Source organism: Callorhinus ursinus, unplaced genomic scaffold, assembly GCF_003265705.2.
Source record: "Callorhinus ursinus isolate GAN/ISIS: 27379988/994484 unplaced genomic scaffold, GSC_fseal_2.0 scaffold3, whole genome shotgun sequence".
NCBI classification, from domain to species: Eukaryota; Metazoa; Chordata; class Mammalia; order Carnivora; family Otariidae; genus Callorhinus; species Callorhinus ursinus.
The window spans coordinates 15,254,913-15,273,405 of NW_027397065.1; the positions used below are offsets into that span (position 1 = coordinate 15,254,913).

General features: G+C 44.3%; 1 protein-coding gene across 3 annotated transcripts in view; it reads left to right on the plus strand.

The window, feature by feature from the left end:
- Window positions 1-17,112, plus strand: part of RGMB (repulsive guidance molecule BMP co-receptor b) — a 29,314-nt gene extending 12,202 nt beyond the window's left edge. For all 3 annotated transcript variants that reach the window (XM_073888531.1, XM_073888541.1, XM_073888536.1), the window contains one exon: window positions 13,741-17,112. In XM_073888531.1, the coding sequence (XP_073744632.1) occupies window positions 13,741-14,409 (669 nt within the window). In that variant the 3' untranslated portion in view covers window positions 14,410-17,112. The remainder of the gene's footprint in view (window positions 1-13,740) is intronic.
- The last annotated feature ends 1,381 nt before the right edge of the window (window positions 17,113-18,493 follow it).

Below are 18,493 nucleotides of genomic sequence, written 5' to 3' on the forward strand. Positions count from 1 at the left end.
GCGTCCTAGGGCATAAAACCTGGGAATAGTCTTCAGGAAAATGTGAGACTGAAAATTCAAGAAGGCAGTTCCACTGGGAATGGAGAAAGTCGTAATTGACGGTGTAGATAACTGAGGGCTTGGATGACCGTCAGCAGTACTTTGGAGATTAGCAGGTGCTTTGTGCATGGGAAAGTATTGGTTCTTTTCACAAGCCCTAAATTTAATTTTCCATGCCTTCCATTTAGTCGTGTGTCACTTCTGCTTGTTAATCAGCCTTTCAAAATTCTGTACTTTTTACTGATCATGGTGGAATTATTTGGGGACATCCAGTTACCTTTTAAGTATCGATATTATATGAATGGAACAATTGACACTGAAGTACTTTAGGTCAGTCCATTTCAGTTGTGATCAGGTCTATCATCGTTCTTTGTTTCTAGCAAATGAGTGAGAAGTACAGCTTTGTTTCCCCCCTCCCCTGCAGGTTAGATAAGGATCAAAAGTTTCACCCTTTGCAAAACGGATGTGGGAGGCAAGTTGTCCTCTGACTTAAATTCCAGCAGACAGTGAGAATACTTGTCTTGAAGTGCACTTTTGGAAAGTAGTTCCCACATCTGGTGACCACGCTGTTCAGGAGCAGATGACTCTATGGCTTCAGGACCTCTGGTAGTTGTGAGGTTTTTGTCCTTTTGTTTTTTTTTTTTTGGTTTTTTTGTTTTTGTTTTTGTTTTTGCAACTCTCTGCAAAGCTCCCAAAAGCATCTGGAAGGTTACTGCTGAAGACCTATCTCAGTGCTGGTATGACCTATGCCGCTGAAACACAACTAAAGGCCTAAAATTTTGTAGCGTAATTTCCTTTTACCTACCCAGGGCCAAAATGAAACCTTTTAAAAATTCTAAGCAATGAAAAAATGACGGTGATAAAAATGCTCTGAGGCAAAAGTACATATGAAATAAGTTCCCAAAAGATCTGATTTTTTTTTTTATGTCTACTGCAATACTTTTTAAAAAAATCTTTCAGAAGGTTTTTTTTTTTGTATGAGCCTCTGCTTGACTGAGCCCTCAAACACATACATAGGCCAGCTACTTGTTAACTTAGCACTGCACTCGGCAGATACCATATCATCCTTGGGGTCAAGCATTTTTAATGACCCATGTGCTCAGTGTCACTAGATTGAAAAGCTGACCGGTGCTATGGTAGAGGTTGGCCAACTGTGCTGCTAAAATTGTCTGTAAGCACTCATTCATTTCACTACCTTTAGCACTGAACTAAATCACTGGTCCCGGTTGTTAGGCCCAGTGAGGTCCTTAAGACAGTTCCTCAGTCCTGGGAACGTGGGTTCTTGAGCAAGCCATCTTCAAGGTCCTCTTTGTGATCCCTAGGTGCCCCTGAGTACCTTTCTCTCACCACAAAAAGACAAAGGCGGGGGGGAATCTAAACGGAATGAAAGAAAGTGAAGTCCTCTGTATTCAAGGGGCCATTTCTTAGCTAAGCCTTTTCCTTTGTCCACATAGCAAGCAGTGAGTTCAGGGCAGCTAGACCTGCAGCACTCAGCAATGTGGCCTTAGCTCCCGCCCATCTGCTTTCTGTCCCCCCTTCCCTGGGGAACTTGGTGTGGTTTTCCAGTTGGTCACAGGGCATACAGGTGTGCTTCCTCAAGGCCACTCGTGCTGTTAGGCCCCCCAGGGGCCTGTTTGGCTTCCTCTCTCCAGAGGAGTCTTGTGCGGTTGCTACTTCGCCAGGTAGGTGTATTCCTAAAGGGGAGGCTAGGGCTAGCTTTTTATTTCCACCCCAGGGGCTGCGGGGCTTTCTGGCACACCTCCATGTCTCGGCTGAGATCCACACCAGCTCTGGGCCATCTTCCCCACCTTTGGTTGTGAGCGGCGGCTTCAGGCCTGCAGGGCCTAGAGAAGAGAGATGAGAGGGACAAGCTTAGAACTGGCAGAGTTGGCTAAATAGGAAAGAGAGGCAGGTTTTGTTTTGTGGGGAGGAGGAAACTATTTAGGTTCCAAAGAGGACATGTGTACCTAGCTCCCTTGGGCCTCAGGTAAATAGGCTAGATCACCCGTGCAGATAATTATCTTCTGTACCACCTCCTGCACATTCTGTTTGCCAGCCCCTTCATCTCCTCTTAACTTCACTCTGTGTATCTGTGTATTTCTGTTTAAGTGGACTTATATGCCATGATTACAGAAAGTGATTTTGGAGTGAATTTTCTGGGAAGATTCTTTACAGATATATTCCTAGCGGCCTGTATTAAGATCGCCAGTCTCTCGGATACACATTTAAAGTGATTCCTTTCCAAAAAATTTCAGCAATGCATTTATTGTACACCTAAACAATGGGAATACTTTTTAAACTTATTTTTTTACAAGTACTTTGGCTACCTTTGGTTTAGTTTTCTCTCTGTTTTAACGGACTCGTGTCCTTTTGCATCACTCCAGCTTTGTCATCCTCTCCTTCAGTCTCAGGAAAACCAAATTAGGAGTAGGAGGGGAGATGGGGGTTGACAGCAGGTTCCTTTAGAGGTAGGCTACAGAATTTTCCATGCTTCCTTCTTCAGTGAGAAAAGGTGGTTTACCTTAAAGGGTTTGCGTTTGGGAAAGAGGGGTGTTGTTTGTCTTGCCCAAGCCAGGTGACTGCAGGCCAGGTGGGTGAGCGCTCTGACGTGCCTTGCACGCCCCTGCTACGGCTCTGGGCTTCCAGCTCCTGGTAATGCCATGGGCAGGAGCACCAGCGCCTCTCCAAAGCATGGGAAGAGGGCAGGCCCGGCAGTTAACTATTTTTTGAACTCCATAATTCTCCCTAAAATCCAAATTCTAGCTACTTTCTGGGAAATGCCTGAAAACTTGGGCTGGTTGATGAAACTAGAGATGTAGGAAGACTTTAGATTGTTTGGTTCATTCTTGCTTTCTGTCTCCTTCAAACTGTGTAACCCAAGGTGTTTCCTCGTGATACATCGTACTCCCTTGTGGGGTCCTAGAGCCTGACTTGGGTACTCTCCTCTCTTCTGATGCCCCTTTGCATGTAGCTGTTAGTCCATACAGTATATGGGCAGGTAAACCAGTGTTCTGGACCCTTTCTCTGTTGGTGACAAAAGCAAAGCCTGACGTGCCTGCATTTCAAAGGCTTTCCACTGTCATGTTAAGCAGTCTGTGGATCAAGGTTGGAGAAACCATCCTCTTTGGACCCCAGGCCTCGGGCATTTTCTTTGTGGCCAAGTTTTTGTCCCCCGTTATGTTTTTAGTATCTTTATGGACATCGTCTGAGCTACCCAATGGTGATCATTCTTATTTTTATCGACTAAAGAAGATGCCTCGTACTTTGACGGCAGGATTGTATTTTGGATATATGGACACTGTTCTTGCATGTTGCATTGTTACAGAGGGGACAGTGACATTTTCTTTAAGAATATAGAGCCCTTTCCTTCCAGAGATCACAAACTTTCTGGCAGATATATTGTAACTTTTAAAGGCTAAAATTGCTCTTTCTTTTTTGGGATTACCTGTTAATGCAGGATATTCTTGCCATCTCTTTATAATAGCTCCTTGTCTTGGTCCTCATTTTTTGCAAAAATGGTTACCAAAAAAAAGACTGATTGAGGCATATTGGGGAACAGATGGGGAGGAAGTTTGCAGTTGTAGCTTCCTCTTCAGTGTAATCATTTCTCTGATAAAAACGTATGATTAACGCAGCACTGCGGCACATCACATGGCCCCCTTTCGGGGTGGGGGGACGGTGAGGGAGATGCAGAGGGCATTGCAGTCTCCGTCTCAATCTAAGCCCGTAACAAACCTGCAGGAGTCGGTGGAGCATTGTGGGGCTTGTGTGTAAAACTAGCCATTCGAGGTTTCTTTCTAGAACATTGGTAGGCTGATTCTAGGTGTTTCTAGAACATTTGTAAGCTGGTTTGGGTGTTTCTACTTAGCAAGTTGTCACAGGTGTCAGGAAGGGGCCAGAGAGAGGGGCTGATGTACCCAGGGCATATCTCTCCCCCTGGTCCCTGTCACAGGTCATTGTTGTCACAGGTGTCAGGAAGGGGCCAGAGAGAGGGGCTGATGTACCCAGGGCACATCTCTCCCCCTGGTCACTGTCACAGGTCAGTGTTTTTACTCCTGGGATTTGGCATGGTGTCCCTTTCCACCTACCACAGTCAAAGTGGCCCCTCACTTACACCTGGATTTCCTTATTCCCATAGGGTCTGGAACCTGGCTGCCACTTTTAAAAGGTTGTTGGTCTTTAATACCAAAAGCTTTCTAGAATTTGACTGTCAAGAGTCTCCAATTCTTGAATTCATTTTTCTGGGTCCTGTCTCATTTTTAAAACGCATGAAAGCATGTCATCAATGACCTTCTCCTCCCTGAATTTACTTATTGTAGAAACAATATTGAAACAGTAAAGAAAAGTTTTTAGAAGAGAAGTCAGCTCTAAATCCAGGTGGTAATGTTCTTATTTTAACCTTTTCCATTTCCTGCATAGCTCCTGTTTGTATTGGGTATAAGGTTTTAGGCTCAGGAACTACCTAACTTTGTTTCATACAGGTTCAGCAAATTTTCTGTGGAGGTAAAAGGATTTCCAAGTATGGGGGGGGGGCAGAAAATGGAGGAGAAATTATTAGCTATATGATATATCCCGAAGCATGAAAGATCATTTTGTAAGATAAATGGGCCTACCTTGGTTATTGTTTATGATGTACTTTTTTTTTTTTTTTTAAGATTTTATTTATTTATTTGAGGGGGCAGTGAGCATGCGTGCATGAGCAGGGTGCTGGGGGGCAGAGAGCACACCCCCTACTGAGCAAGGAGCCCAACGTGGAGCTGGATCCCAGGACCCTGGGACCATGACCTGAGCCGAGCCTCAGGCAGATGCTTAACCAGCGGAACCACCCAGAAGCTGCTATGCTGTACTTTTCTGTACAGGCTACATCATCATGTTGTCCATGTGCATTTAAATACCCTGGGTAATGAGTCTTTTACCATCTTCATTCTCTAGAATGAAGAGACTTAAAGATGTTAGTAGAAACCATCTAAAATTATGTACAGTTTATATCTGTGTATCTACTAAGTTCTGTATTTTGAATCGTCCTTCACTGTGCCACTCCCTCTGTCCCAGCTGTGGTTTAGGAGGAGGAGGAGACTTTCAGAATATCCCGCATTTGTAAATGAAAATAACCCATCTCCTGCCCAAGCCAGGCAGGTTTCCATCGCCGCGCCTGCCTGCCGGTGGGCCTCTTTAAAACAGAGTCATGCTCTGCATGCTCTGCTGGTTTCAACCATGCAGGGAAACCAGCGGCACAGGCCCAGTCTGATACACAGCTGAGCGTTACGACTTCTTTTACTGTCACATTTCCCAGTCTCTCTCTCTGCCCTGCTATATTTTCTTTGAGTCAACATTTTGAGAGGAAGGGGCGAGAAGGAAACATTGGATGGTTGGTACATTTCTGTTGGCTTCAATTAATGCTAACCAGACAGTTTTGCCAGCGCAGCATGTGGCCCGTAAAAAGTGACCTACAGTAGTGAACAATGCGCAATCTACCTTCCCCATTCTGTCGGATTTGTTCGCACTGCAGTAGAACTTGCTCTTCCACTGTTTTGAATTTTGTGTTCTCGTGGGTGGGGTAACGGAAGGACTTTTTAAACTGCTCAACTTGTAAGTGATAACTAACAAGAATAGCAACACACATCTAAGGTACAGACTTGAACTGTGAAAACACGGCACTGTTGCTTGTACAAAGAGCTTTCGGCGAAACTGGGTCTGTGGCGAGAGGAGTTCTTTGTGTCCAAGTTAGCTGGTTATTTTAGGAGTGGAAGCCAAAAGAATGTTTGGCTAATTCTGGTGGGGTTGTTTGAGTGTTAGAACACAGTCTGTGTACCGTGGATAGATTGATAGGACGGCATTTAAACACTCAATTCTCCTCTGCTCTGTATTGGCTCCTGAAATATAGGGGGTCCGGGTTTAATGTCTACACCGAAAGGCGTGTGAGAGTGCGTCCCTGTGTCGCCCTCTGTGCTTGTGTGCTCTTGCTGTCTTCCTCTCTCGCTGCCTCAGGCGGATGAAGACCGAGGATATTGTTTTGTAGCATTTCAGTTAACTGGCTTAAAATAGAGGGTTATTGCCTCTAACCTCCTCTTTCCTGAATGGGCTTTTTTTTTTTTTTAATAGCCCTGGGAACTTGAAATTGAACCTAGAAGTGGTAGGGTGTGAGTGTACTGTAAAGACCCTCAAGCCCTTTTACTTTTTTCAGTTTTGAGAGGTGATCTAAAGTGATCGGAGGCTGTGATTTCCTAACCCCCATTGCTTCGGGCAGCAGCTATGCTGAACCAAGGCCTAGAGCTGTTTGCCAGAGGTCCTGCTCCTAGGGCCTTGGGATCTGTGGCACTGCCCCCTCCCCCAGGAGATCCCTGAAGGCAAGACCTGCTAGGGCAGATTCTGGCCCCTAGAGTTACTGCCTCCAGCCCTGGTTCTCACCTTTCAAAATACTTCTGGCCTCTGCTCAGAAGCGCAGTGGCAGCTGAGGCTTGTAATACTGTCCACACATACCCAACTTCCCATCTAGAAGCATCATGAGTCCCTACATGTGCCGGCCTCCTTACAATGTGAAGTCTGAACACAGCAAACAGACATGTTCCGTGTTGAGTCCTCTGAGTGGCTAAGACTCGAGGACTCAAGGCCTTTCCTCCGCATGCCCAGCGCAGCATGGCTCTGGTCTGTACAAGGAAGCTGGCAAGTTTCACTGTCTCAGAGCCTATTTATACTTCCAGCCTTTCTTGTCTTCTGTCTACAGAAATTACTCTTTGGAAGTTGACGTTTTTGTGCCTCTTTCATGTATCGTCCCTGGGCCTGCTTCCTTTTCACTCTTGCATATTCTTTCCAGCCAGTGAGCTTCATGCTTCTGCTCTGGACCACCCTAGGAGCCTCAGCCGTGGGTGTCCTTCGCCTCTGCTTTGGTTTCTTCTTTCTCCGTCTGTTGCCAAGAAGCCCTCCAGCAGCCAAGGCAGCCCTTGTTCCTGCATGTATTACCTGGGGCAACACTGAAGACTAAATAAGGCTGATCCATTCCATTTCTCTGGAATCCTGGAAGTGCTCCTAGAACAGAGCTCTGTGCAGAGATTCTGAGGGTAGAGAAACCTACTTTGAGACCTCTTTTGAAGGTATCAGGCCCTTAAGGGCTCATTCCAGCCTAAGAGGAGTCTAGGATAAGATTTTTCATCTGCTGCCCTCCCCTTTAACACATGTACTATCTGTTAGCGTCTAACAAAATACACTTTTCTAGGTCTGAAGTTCAGCCTTCCTGTAGGTGAATACTTGATGTATAGGTTATGTCATAATTGTAAAATTACATTTCAGTTAGTAACCATCGCAGCCTTTGCCCTAAATACTGTATATATAAGTATGTTTTTGTTTTGTTTTGTTTTTCAATTCAGGTATCCTCTTTCAATGTCACATTAGTTTCAGGTGTACAACATAGTGATTCAACAATTCCATGCATTATAAAATGCTCACCACAGTTAGTGTAGTGACCGTCTGTAACTGTACAGTGTTATTACAGCCTTCCTGTCTATACCCCCCTGTTGTCCTCCTCATCTCCAGGAGTTCTTTATAACTGGAAGTTTGTACCTCTCAATCCCCTTTACCCCTTTCCTCCACCCCCCCCCCCCCCGGCCGCCATCCCCCAACCCCCAGTTTGGTCTCGTATTTTGAGTTTGTTTGTTTAGATTCCACATACAAGTGAAATCATATGGTATCTCCTTCTCTGACTTCCTTAGTCCAACACCTACATCCCTCCATGTTCTTGCAAATGGCAACACCGTGTGTGCGCACACGCACATCTTTATCCATTCTACTTCCAGTAGACAGGTTGCTTCCATATTTTGTTGATTGTAAATAATGCTGCAATAAACATCAGGATGCATGTATCTCTTCAAATTAATTTCTATTTTCTTTGGGTAAAGACTCAGCACTGGAATTACTGGGTGGTTTGCTATTTCTATTTTTAATTTTTTGAGGAACTTCTATGCTGTTTTCCACAGCGGCTCTAGAAAGTGGCTGCACCAGTTCACATTCCCACCAACAGTGCACCAGGGTTTCCTTTTCTCCACATCCTCACCAGTACTTGTTATTTCTTGTCTTTTTGGTACTAGCCATTCTGACTGGTGTGAGGTAATCTCTCATTGTGGTTTCATTTGCATTTACCAGATGATTAGTGATATTGAACTTCTTTTCACGTGTCTGTTGGCCATCTGTAGGTCTTCTCTGGAAAAATGCCTATTCAGGCATTTGTCAATGCCCATTTTTTTTTCTTCCAAATTCTTATTTAAATTCTAGTTAGTTAACATAGAGTGTAATATTGGTTTAAGTAGAATTCAGTGATTCATCACTTACATATAATACCCAGTGCTCATCACAGGTGCCCTTAATACCCGTCACCCATTTAACCCATCCCCCACCCACCATCCCTCCCTCAACCCTCATTCTGTTGTTAAGAGTCTCTTAGGGTTTGCCTTCCCCTTCTCTTTTCTCTCCCTTCCCAAACATTCATCTATTTTTCTTAAATTCCACGTATGAGTGAAATCATAGGATATTTGTCTTCCTCTGACTGACTTATTTTGCTTAGCATAACACATTCCAGCTCCATCCACATTGCTGCAGATGGCAAGATTTCATTCTTTTTGTTGGCCTGGTAATAATCCGATGTATACATACATAGCACATCGTCTTTATCCATTCATTGGTCGATGGGACACTTGGGCTAGTTCCATAGTTTGGCTGTTGTTGATATGCTGCTGTAAACATCGGGGTGCATGTACCCCCTTTGAATCTGTATTTTTAAAAACTTTCCTCTGCCCATTTTTAAACTGGATTTATTTTGGTGTCTTTTATATATTTTGAAAATAATTCTATTACCAGGTACATCATTTGCAAATATCTTCTCCCATTCAGTAGATTGCCTTTTTGTTTGTTGGTTTCCTTCACTATGCAAAACCTTTTTAGTTTGATGTAGGCCCAGTAGTTTATTTTTGCTTTTGTTTTCCTTGCCTGAGGAGACATATGGAGAAAAATGTTAAGTCCAATATTCAGGAGGTTCTTGCCTACGTTTTCTTCTAAGAGTTTTATGGTTTCTAGTCTCAAATTTAGGTCTTTAATCCATTTTGATTTTATATTGTGTAAGAAAGTGGTCTACTTTTCCCAACACCATTTATTGGAGAGACTCTTTTCTCCATTGTATGTTCTTGTTCTCTTTTTGTCATAGATTAATGGACCATATAAGCATGAGTGAGTTTCCGGGCTGCCTATTCTGTTCTATTTATCTGGGTGTCTGTTTTTGTACCAGTACTGTACTGTTTTGATTACTTCACCTTTGTACTATAGCTTGAAATTAGGGATTGTGATGCCTTCAGCTTTGTTCTTCTTAAGATTGCTTTAGCTATCCAGGGTCTTTGGTGATTTCATACAAACCTTCAGGATTATTTGTTGTAGTTCCGTGAAAAATGCTGTTGGTATTTTGATGGAGATTACGTTTAATTTGTAGATTGCTTTGGGTAGTGTGGACAGTTTAACAGTATTCTTCCAGGCCATGAGCATGGTATATCTTCAGTATTTGTACATCTGTTTATTTATTTGTGTCTTAAATTTCTTTCATCATTGTTTTATAGTTTTCAGAGTAGAGGTGTGTCACCTAGTCGGTTAAATGTATTCCTAGGTATTTTATTCATTTTGGTGCTATTATAAATGGGATAGTTTTCTTAATTACTCTTTAATAGCTTCTTAGTGTATAAAAAGGCAACAGATCTCTGTATATTAATTTTGTGTCCTGTAACTTTACTGATTTATTCTAATAGGGTTTTTGGTGAAGTCGTATCAGTGTCATCTGCAGATAGTGACAGTTGTACCTATTCATTACCAATTTGGAATGATTCCTTTTTCTTGTCTGATTGCTGTGGCAAAAGTAGACATCTTTATTTTATTCCTGATATGAGAGAAAATTGACCATCAGAAGTAAAGACGAGATGTTCTAGACCTAGCGATAGAGCATGTGAATTTTTTTCCTTTGAAGCATGTAGCCTTACTGGAGTGGTTGATTTTTGCTCACACTTGGGGACTTACTGTAGAGGCTGGATGCCACTGACCTAAAAGGGGCTATGAGCAGTATTCTCTCAGCCTCCCAGAGGTGCTTATTTTTTTCCAACCTATAACTGCACCCAGAGGATCTGATGCAGTAGACATGTCACCTAATTATATGAAATAGAATTCATTTTAGCTTCCTTTACCACAAGCAGAATTTTAACCAGGTAGTATCAAAATTGTGTTTCTCTCTGTTCCAACCTAATTTCTGTGACTATTTCAGCTTGCTTTTGTTGGCCCATTTTAATCCAAGAGCTAAGAGTCCCTTGATCTGGGAATCCAGTTCTGGAATTTGAGGATTCTGGTGAATCCTCAGGTTCCTATCGACCCTGGGGAGGTCCTGCACATGCAGCGCCAAATAGCCTGACTGAACCCTGATAATTGTTTCTTCCAAAATACAAGAAGCACAAGTAGTTAAGCGTACAGCCTTCGGGGAATTCTGCTGTTTGAAAAACCTATGCCCAGCACTTTGCAAAGCTGTCGAGCCTAGGGAAGCTGCATCTGTCTCTTGGCAAAGCAGTGCCTTGGTTTTCCTTCCTTGGCTACCTCGTTTTCTTTTTTAATGCATTTTCTTTGCATGGTGGAAAGGAGAGGCAGGTGCGTCTAAACTTTTATTTTTCACAGTGAACTTTAAATCCTTCTATCACATGTGGAAAGATTGATTTGTAGCTGCTCTGTCTTCCTAATAGACCTTGTGGGTGGTAAAGATCTCAGGGAGTGAAACATTAAAAATGAATGAGGAGAACTAGAGTAGTTTGTCTGAGGGTAGGGGTTGAGAGGGACTTGGTGGGAAAGGTTTAACAAAAGGCATTGATGTTTTAAATGCACAGAAATGGCATCCATCAATAATAAATGGTGTGGCATAGAATAGATGTGCCAAATTGAGTTATTACAGCATACGGATCAGTTCATGGAAGGGGAAAGTAAACAGCATGGCTGGTGTTTTTAAATTATCAGTTTGAAAGCATTAAAATACAGTTTTGAATATCCTCCTTTGCTATCAGAGCATAAAGAGAAAACATTTAGAATTGCCAAAAATTTTAAGTTTTGGTTTTTTTTAAGACTTAATAAGAATGAACAAATTTTGTTTTTCTGAAAATGAATTTCTGGCCCTATCTGGCTGAGGCTGAATGCCTTTTTTTAAGAGCTTGAGTTGTAATTGTATGAGGAATGAAATTAACATTTCAGAATGTTAAGTCAGGTACAACTGTTGCCTATGTTCTCTCTGCCTACATTGTATCCCTAGATACCTCTTCACTACATACTCAAACTACAGAGGACCACTCAGGAAACCCCTCTCTGTGGTTTGAGATCGATTCATCCTCACCCTCAGTATTTTGATGCAAGGGCTAATTGTGTACATTTACTTGTTCTGCGTGAGAATTTTCACCCAGAAGAGAGACAAAAAGAAACACCAGCTTCACTGTCTCATAGAGAAAATGACTCCTAGAAAACTGGACAAAAATCTGTTAAGTAACCTGGGATCTTGGGTCGGTGTAGATCCTGGTGCAGAACTCAAGCTTTGAGTGCTATTCGATCTTCTAGAGGGATGGGAGTTAGTTAGTGTTAGTGGTACAGGCCTAGCAGAGGACAGTAATGCATGAGGTGTTTGAAATGACTCCTGAGTTGGAATTGGTGTGCTTTGTGAAAGCACTAGGCTTGGTAAGGCACGTGGAGCTATTCCACTCGTGTTCATATCGACCCTTGCTCCGTTTGGGAACTTGTTTGGAATCAGATCTGTTGTCTCAACAAAACTAATTCCTCTTTGTTTTTCCTAAGATGAACAAAAAAGTACTTAATTCTTACAAGTAGTGTGAATTTAGTTTAAATTTGAGGTTTGTTAGGCTAGAAAGACAGTCTTTGAGTGTGAATGCCCCAGTTGAAAATGAGGACGATTATATGAGAAGTCTTATTCGCCCTTGTTGGAGCCATCTGTGTTCGCTTTCAAGTCTTTCACGTGCAGAATTTACTTGAATTAATCTTTTCACTTCCAAGGGATCCTAGCTTGCCCTAAAAAAAAGCACGTGTCAAACTGTCTCTAGAGCCACCAAATAAATCTATTTTATAGTCCCATTAGATATCTCGCTCAAAATCCCATTCACTCTGGAAGGTCCTATGGTTGGATGCACAACAAATTTCCTGCAGTCATCTCTGGTCCACCTCCTTTGGGTTGTTAAGAAGGTGTTGAAATGCGAGACGGCTGGTAGTGAAATGAAATTGTGGGTCAGGGTAATTAGGAAGGGCGAAAACCCAGCATTTTCATGGTACATTGTCTGGCTTTTAGTTGCAGCTGCAAACAACGGGTATGAACTAAACCAGTTGCTCCCGTGCAGCTGGTTCAGATCTAGCTTTATAACTGGCTGAAGTAAAATGAAATGGCTGGAAAATTCCAGTCAAGTAACACCAGTGGGAACATGTGGAGTTAAATAGTGTGAGTAAATGGTGGCCTGGTTGAGGAAAAAAAACTACAGGCATAAGCTGGAGGGTGGTGGTGAGGACTTGTAGAGGGGTGGGGAGGGGACAGGCAGAGCATTTTCTGGCCTTTGTAACAAGGGTCTATTGTTTGGATCCGTTCCCTTGCAGGAGGTAGGAGGTTTCCTCTATCCAGGGAAGTTTGTAGAGTGGCCTGCCTGCCTTCTTCCTTGACTGAGACTTTTTTTTTTCTTTAAGAAGAAAGAAAAATAAGCCATCACTTCAGTTCCTGACAGTAACCCCAATCTCAAAATGTTGTCTTTCTTCCCACCTTGTGTGACCCAGAAGGCCCCGTCTGTCCACATAGCCCTCTTCCCTTGCACCACGCATACCGGAGGGTGTGGAGTATGTCGGAGGGGAAGGTTCAGTGTCTTCTAATTGTTCTAAATAAGGAAGGAAAATGGGTTGACTCAAGGAAAGCTTCTGTAGTATCAGTTTTTTCTGCTTAATTTGGAGAATTGAGAGTTGGCTCGAGGAAAAAAAAAAAAAAAAACTTGAGAAGTTCAAGGGCCGTGGTGCTGTTTGGGGAAAACATTTGCTGTAACTAGGTTGAGGGTATTTATTCTCTGCCAGTGCCTGGGAGCTGTATTTGCCAAGTGATTTCCCAGTCACAGGGATTAGCCAGTCATGTGAGACATTTGATGAAGAGACTTAGAGAAATCTTGGCTGAGGCACGTGATTGGTGGCTGTGGGAGGGATGGCCCCCTCCTCGACTCTGCTTCACTCCCCAGCGTTTGTCAGAATGTTTGTAGATGAAGACTCTTTTTAGAAATCAAAGTTCCAATGGGTATATTATTAACTACGCCCTAACGTTTCTACATGACTTGGAGTCTTTTTCTCTTGGAGCTGTACCACCACTCGTCTGTCCGGGGAAGAAGACAAGACACCAGACTATCAGTAAAAGTTACCTGTACCCCAACAGCATACATAGTTCTGTTTTAGGAAAGAGAATTTTTCTTGATGTACATTCCCTAGATTTGCAGCAAATTTTTATTCTAAACCTAGAGGACTTTTTCTTTTTCCTTAACAGAGACACCTTTCATTGGTGAGGCCAAGCCTGTGGGCTGAGGTTAGTGATGGTCTCCAGCCGTTGGGCTCCAGACTGGAGGGGAGCACCGGCTGTGTCCCTGCCCGCCTGCTTAAATTTGTGTGTGTCCCTGCCCGCAGATAACCATCATCTTCAAAGCTCACCGGGAGTGTACAGAGCAGAAAGTGTACCAAGCTGTGACCGATGACCTGCCGGCGGCCTTTGTGGATGGCAGCACCAGCGGCGGGGCTGGCGACCCCAGGAGCCTGCTGATCGTGGAGAGGGAGAGTGGCCGCTCTGTGGAGATGCACGCCCGCTACATCGGGACCACGGTGTTCGTGCGGCAGCTGGGCCGCTATCTGACGCTCGCCATCCGCATGCCCGAGGCCCTGGCAATGTCCTACGAGGAAAGCCAGGACTTGCAGCTGTGTGTCAACGGCTGCCCCCTGAGCGAGCGCATCGATGACGGGCAGGGCCAGGTGTCTGCCATCCTGGGGCCCAGCACGCCTCACACCTCTCTGGCACCAGCCTGGCCGGGCTACACCCTGGAGGCTGCCAGTGCTCAGTGCCACGAGAGGATGCCCGTGAAGGACATCTATTTCCAGTCCTGCGTCTTCGACCTGCTCACCACTGGGGACGCCAACTTCACAGCTGCTGCGCACAGTGCCTTGGGGGACGTGGAGGCTCTGCACCCGCGCCGCGAGCGCTGGCACATTTTCCCCAGCGGCAGCCAGGGGGTGCCCCACGGAGGTGGCCCCGGGGCTGTCACTCTCGGACTCCCATGCTTGATCCTCGTTGTGTTTTTGTAGGGGGCGTCTTGTGTTTTTTTTTATTTCTTGTCTATAACAGAATTTTAAAATATATATTGTCATAATATATTGAGTAAGAGAGTATATATATCTATATATATGTATATACCATGTATATGACAGGGTGTGTGTCCGGGGGCCCCCACCAGAGTGTACATATTGTGTTCGACTGTCTTCGTGGATGTTGGATGTAGTGTTCTTTGATTGTATTGATTTTTGTTTTGCCGTTTTGTGAAATATTTTATAACGTCCCTGCCTGGGGACCTGTTAGAAAGCACTTTATTTTTTATATATTAAATATTTATGTGTGTACCTGGTCAGTACGTATAGTACATATACCCAGACACCAGACGCAGCGCTCCCTTCGACGAGGACCAGGGACGGTGTGTGGAGCTGTTCCTGGCCGCTCGATCCTGCCTCGGCCCCTGGCTACTGATCTGCCACCCCAGGGGCACAGCTTTCACTCGCCACCTTCTGGGGGCAGCTGCATCCTTCCTGTGAGGCAGGGGGTGTCCTTAGCCGCCTCCTGCCCTCACTCGAGGTGGACGGACCGCGAACTCCCCCCTGACAGGTGCTTGGGCTCTTGTGAAACTGCATCTCGAAGGCACCCTCACCCTCCTCCTCCACAGCTGTCACTTTGTCAGAGGGCAGGGAGAATATTACCACAGCTTTATGAACTAGGATCGTTTTATCTGAGCACTTACCGTATGTGGGGTTGAGGCAGACAAAACTGCTGTTTTGATCGGTCAGAAGGGTCTAGAGGTGGCAATTTCACAGATAAATACCAGGCGTGTGGCTAGACCCGAGGAGCTCTCAGACTTGCCCTCATCCCATGTCCCTGTTGAAACTATCACACGTTGCTCTTCTAATTGTGCAAGCCCAAGTTCTTATTCTTAGCCTTCTAGTCCTTGGCTGCTGGCGCTCAGAAACACACTGTTCCCTGTCTCTACCCCCCTCCGTAAACCCGCCTTAATCTCACCTTATGAACCCAGAGATGAGGGTTTGTTGGATTCTTGCTTCATATCAAGGCCCAGCTCCCGTCACAAAGTGGGCCACTCCTCCTTGCCCTCCACACCACGGTCTTCCTCACGGTCGCCGATGTATCTGTTGCATGATGGAGTGAATAGGGTGTTAGACGACAGGAACGCTTTCCTGGCCCAACCCACTATGCGACTAACTGGGTGCTGGTTAATCCAGACGTTCTCACTAAGCAATGTTGCTCCCCAGGCGGTCTCTCTCTTTCATCAGACACTCTCCCTCTTACCATCTGTAGTAGTATTTTGTCAGTTGCTCACGTAGCTGGTAAAATTCCTCTAAAGTCTCTCCTTGCCTCCTCCCTTTCACTGTTGCATCCCCTTGCAAAAGGAAAGCACCACAACAAAATGCAAGCACCATGAGGACGTGAGTTCTAGGGTAGGTAAATTTCTCTTCTATGTAAATGTTTGGTACCAAGGAGAAAGGATACAATTTGTACCTTACCTAAGTGCAAGGAAAAGTCAATGAACTTCAAATACCACAGCAATTTGGATCCAGACTGTGCTCAGTTTTAGATGGCCAGGTAATTTCTGCCTCTTGCCATGTCCCGTTGATTAGGCTTACTGCCAGAGGCCCCGACTGGCAGGAAAAAAGGATTTCGTTTTGTGAAATTCTATTTCTCAGTGAACTGAGCTATCATCCGATCACAGGATGGAGCTGTGGGTTCGTCTACAGGTGGCAACCCTCCTCTCGTTTTCTGATGTGTGACAGAATCATCATGGCAAGTCTGGGAAGATCACAAAGGCATCCTGCCACTTACTTGATAAAGATGTAACACCAGAGAATTGAAACCTAAACCGGTTAACTTTTTATAAAAACTGGACTGGAGCCTACCTGCCATCGTCTCTGAACTGGGGCTGTTTTTGTTCACCTACGGAACCGTGTGCCACGTTCAGAAGCTAGAGTTAGCTAGTAACTTCGTTATGTAATTGAGTAGAACAAAGGAGGAAAAATAGAGTACTTATAACCACTATTCTTGTGCAAACAGTATAAAAGTGAAGTAAAAGCAGTAGAAATTTCTACAGTATCTGGCTTTAGAGTGTATATGGTTAAGAGAACCTTTGTCCTTTTCAGGGAATAGTTGGGGAAAGACACTTAGGCTGTGTGGCCGCATCATAGAGCTGGGAAAGCCACTTAAAAGCGTTCTGTAGCACTAGTATTTGTACCAGTGTATTTGGCTATTGTCCCTTTACAATCAGTGCCCCTGTACCACATTTACAGTCCCCACAGATAACTGACAAATACAGATGCTTCTCTAGAGAAGGACCAGGTTATTTTTCCGTTTCTTTTCTAGGACTTCTAGAGAAAATAGTACTTGTACATTTTGGTTCTTTAAATCCTCCTTAGTCCACAGAGATTCAGGTTATACCAACATGTGGATAGGCTGTAACTATTCAAAGGTCTCCTGGGGGAGCTTAAAACTTGGGGGAAAACACTGGTTTTCACAGATGCTCCACATGGCTATCTTTAAAAGACTCAGAACATTTTTTTTTGTCCTTTTCTTCTCTTTGTTATGCTTGGAAATTCCCAGTGTGTCGAGTCTTTGCAAAGAAACCTTTAGATGTGGTTCATAGGCATATGAATAAGTATCTGTGTAAAACAGTGAGTGTGCGGTGTGTAAATACTTTAAATTATTATGCTAGAAAAATAAAGTTACATACCATGCTGTGGAATGTCTGTTCTGTGATTATAGTGACGCCTGCTGGAAGAGCTGCAGAAGACAGGAGCAGAAGAAAGGGAGCGAGGGTGTGTTTGTGCCAAACCCTTGGCGATTACTAACACCACATTGTATAACCTGCCCATAAACTCACTTATTTTCTAAACTACATCTTTCTTGTAGTTTTTCATTTTTAAGTTTAAAGCAATTTCAAATAAGTCAATGGCTGTGAAACTGGTCCACTGGTATCATCCCAAAGGTCTTGTCTTCAGTAATAGTTTTGGTGACTTGCAGACATGGGAACTGCACTATAGTTCTTTTAAGATAGCGTGGACTGCAACAACTTCCCTCTGGTGGGAAAGACTTGGGGGCACGATTTTTTTTTTTTTTTTTTTTTTTTTTGGCTTTGGGAACTTGTAAATCTCCTTTTCTCGGGTGTTCTAAAAAGAGACATCACAAGATCTCAACTTGCTCTTTGTGCAAGAAACATGCCGAAGGGGCCTTTCTGCCCGTGGACGCCGCAGAGTAAGCATCGTTAAAGTCTCCCCTCCCACCGCCGTCATGTCTAAGTCAGAGTCTCCCAAAGAGCCTGAACAGCTGTGGAAGCTCTTCATCGGAGGTTTGAGCTTTGAAACAACCGATGAGAGTCTGAGGAGCCATTCTGAGCAATGGGAACACTTACGGGCTGTGTGGTAATGAGAGATCCAAACACCAAGCGCTCCAGAGGCTTTGGGTTTGTCACGTATGCCACTGTGGAGGAGGTGGATGCAGCCATGAACGCAAGGCCACACAAGGTGGATGGAAGAGTTGTGGAACCAAAGAGGGCTGTCTCAAGAGAAGATTCTCAAAGACCTGGTGCCCACTTAACTGTGAAAAAGATTTTTGTTGGTGGCATTAAAGAAGACACTGAAGAACATCACCTGAGAGATTATTTTGAACAGTATGGGAAAATTGAAGTGATCGAGATCATGACTGACCGAGGCAGTGGCAAAAAGAGAGGTTTTGCTTTTGTAACATTTGATGACCATGACTCTGTAGACAAGATTGTCATTCAAAAATACCATACTGTGAATGGCCACAACTGTGAAGTAAGGAAAGCCCTATCTAAGCAAGAGATGGCTAGTGCTTCATCCAGCCAAAGAGGTCGAAGTGGTTCTGGAAACTTTGGTGGTGGTCGTGGAGGTGGTTTTGGTGGGAATGACAACTTTGGTCGTGGAGGGAACTTCAGTGGTCGAGGTGGCTTTGGTGGCAGTCGAGGTGGTGGTGGATACGGTGGCAGTGGGGATGGCTGTAACGGATTTGGTAATGATGGAAGCAACTTTGGAGGTGGCGGAAGCTATAATGATTTTGGCAATTATAACAATCAATCCTCAAATTTTGGACCCATGAAAG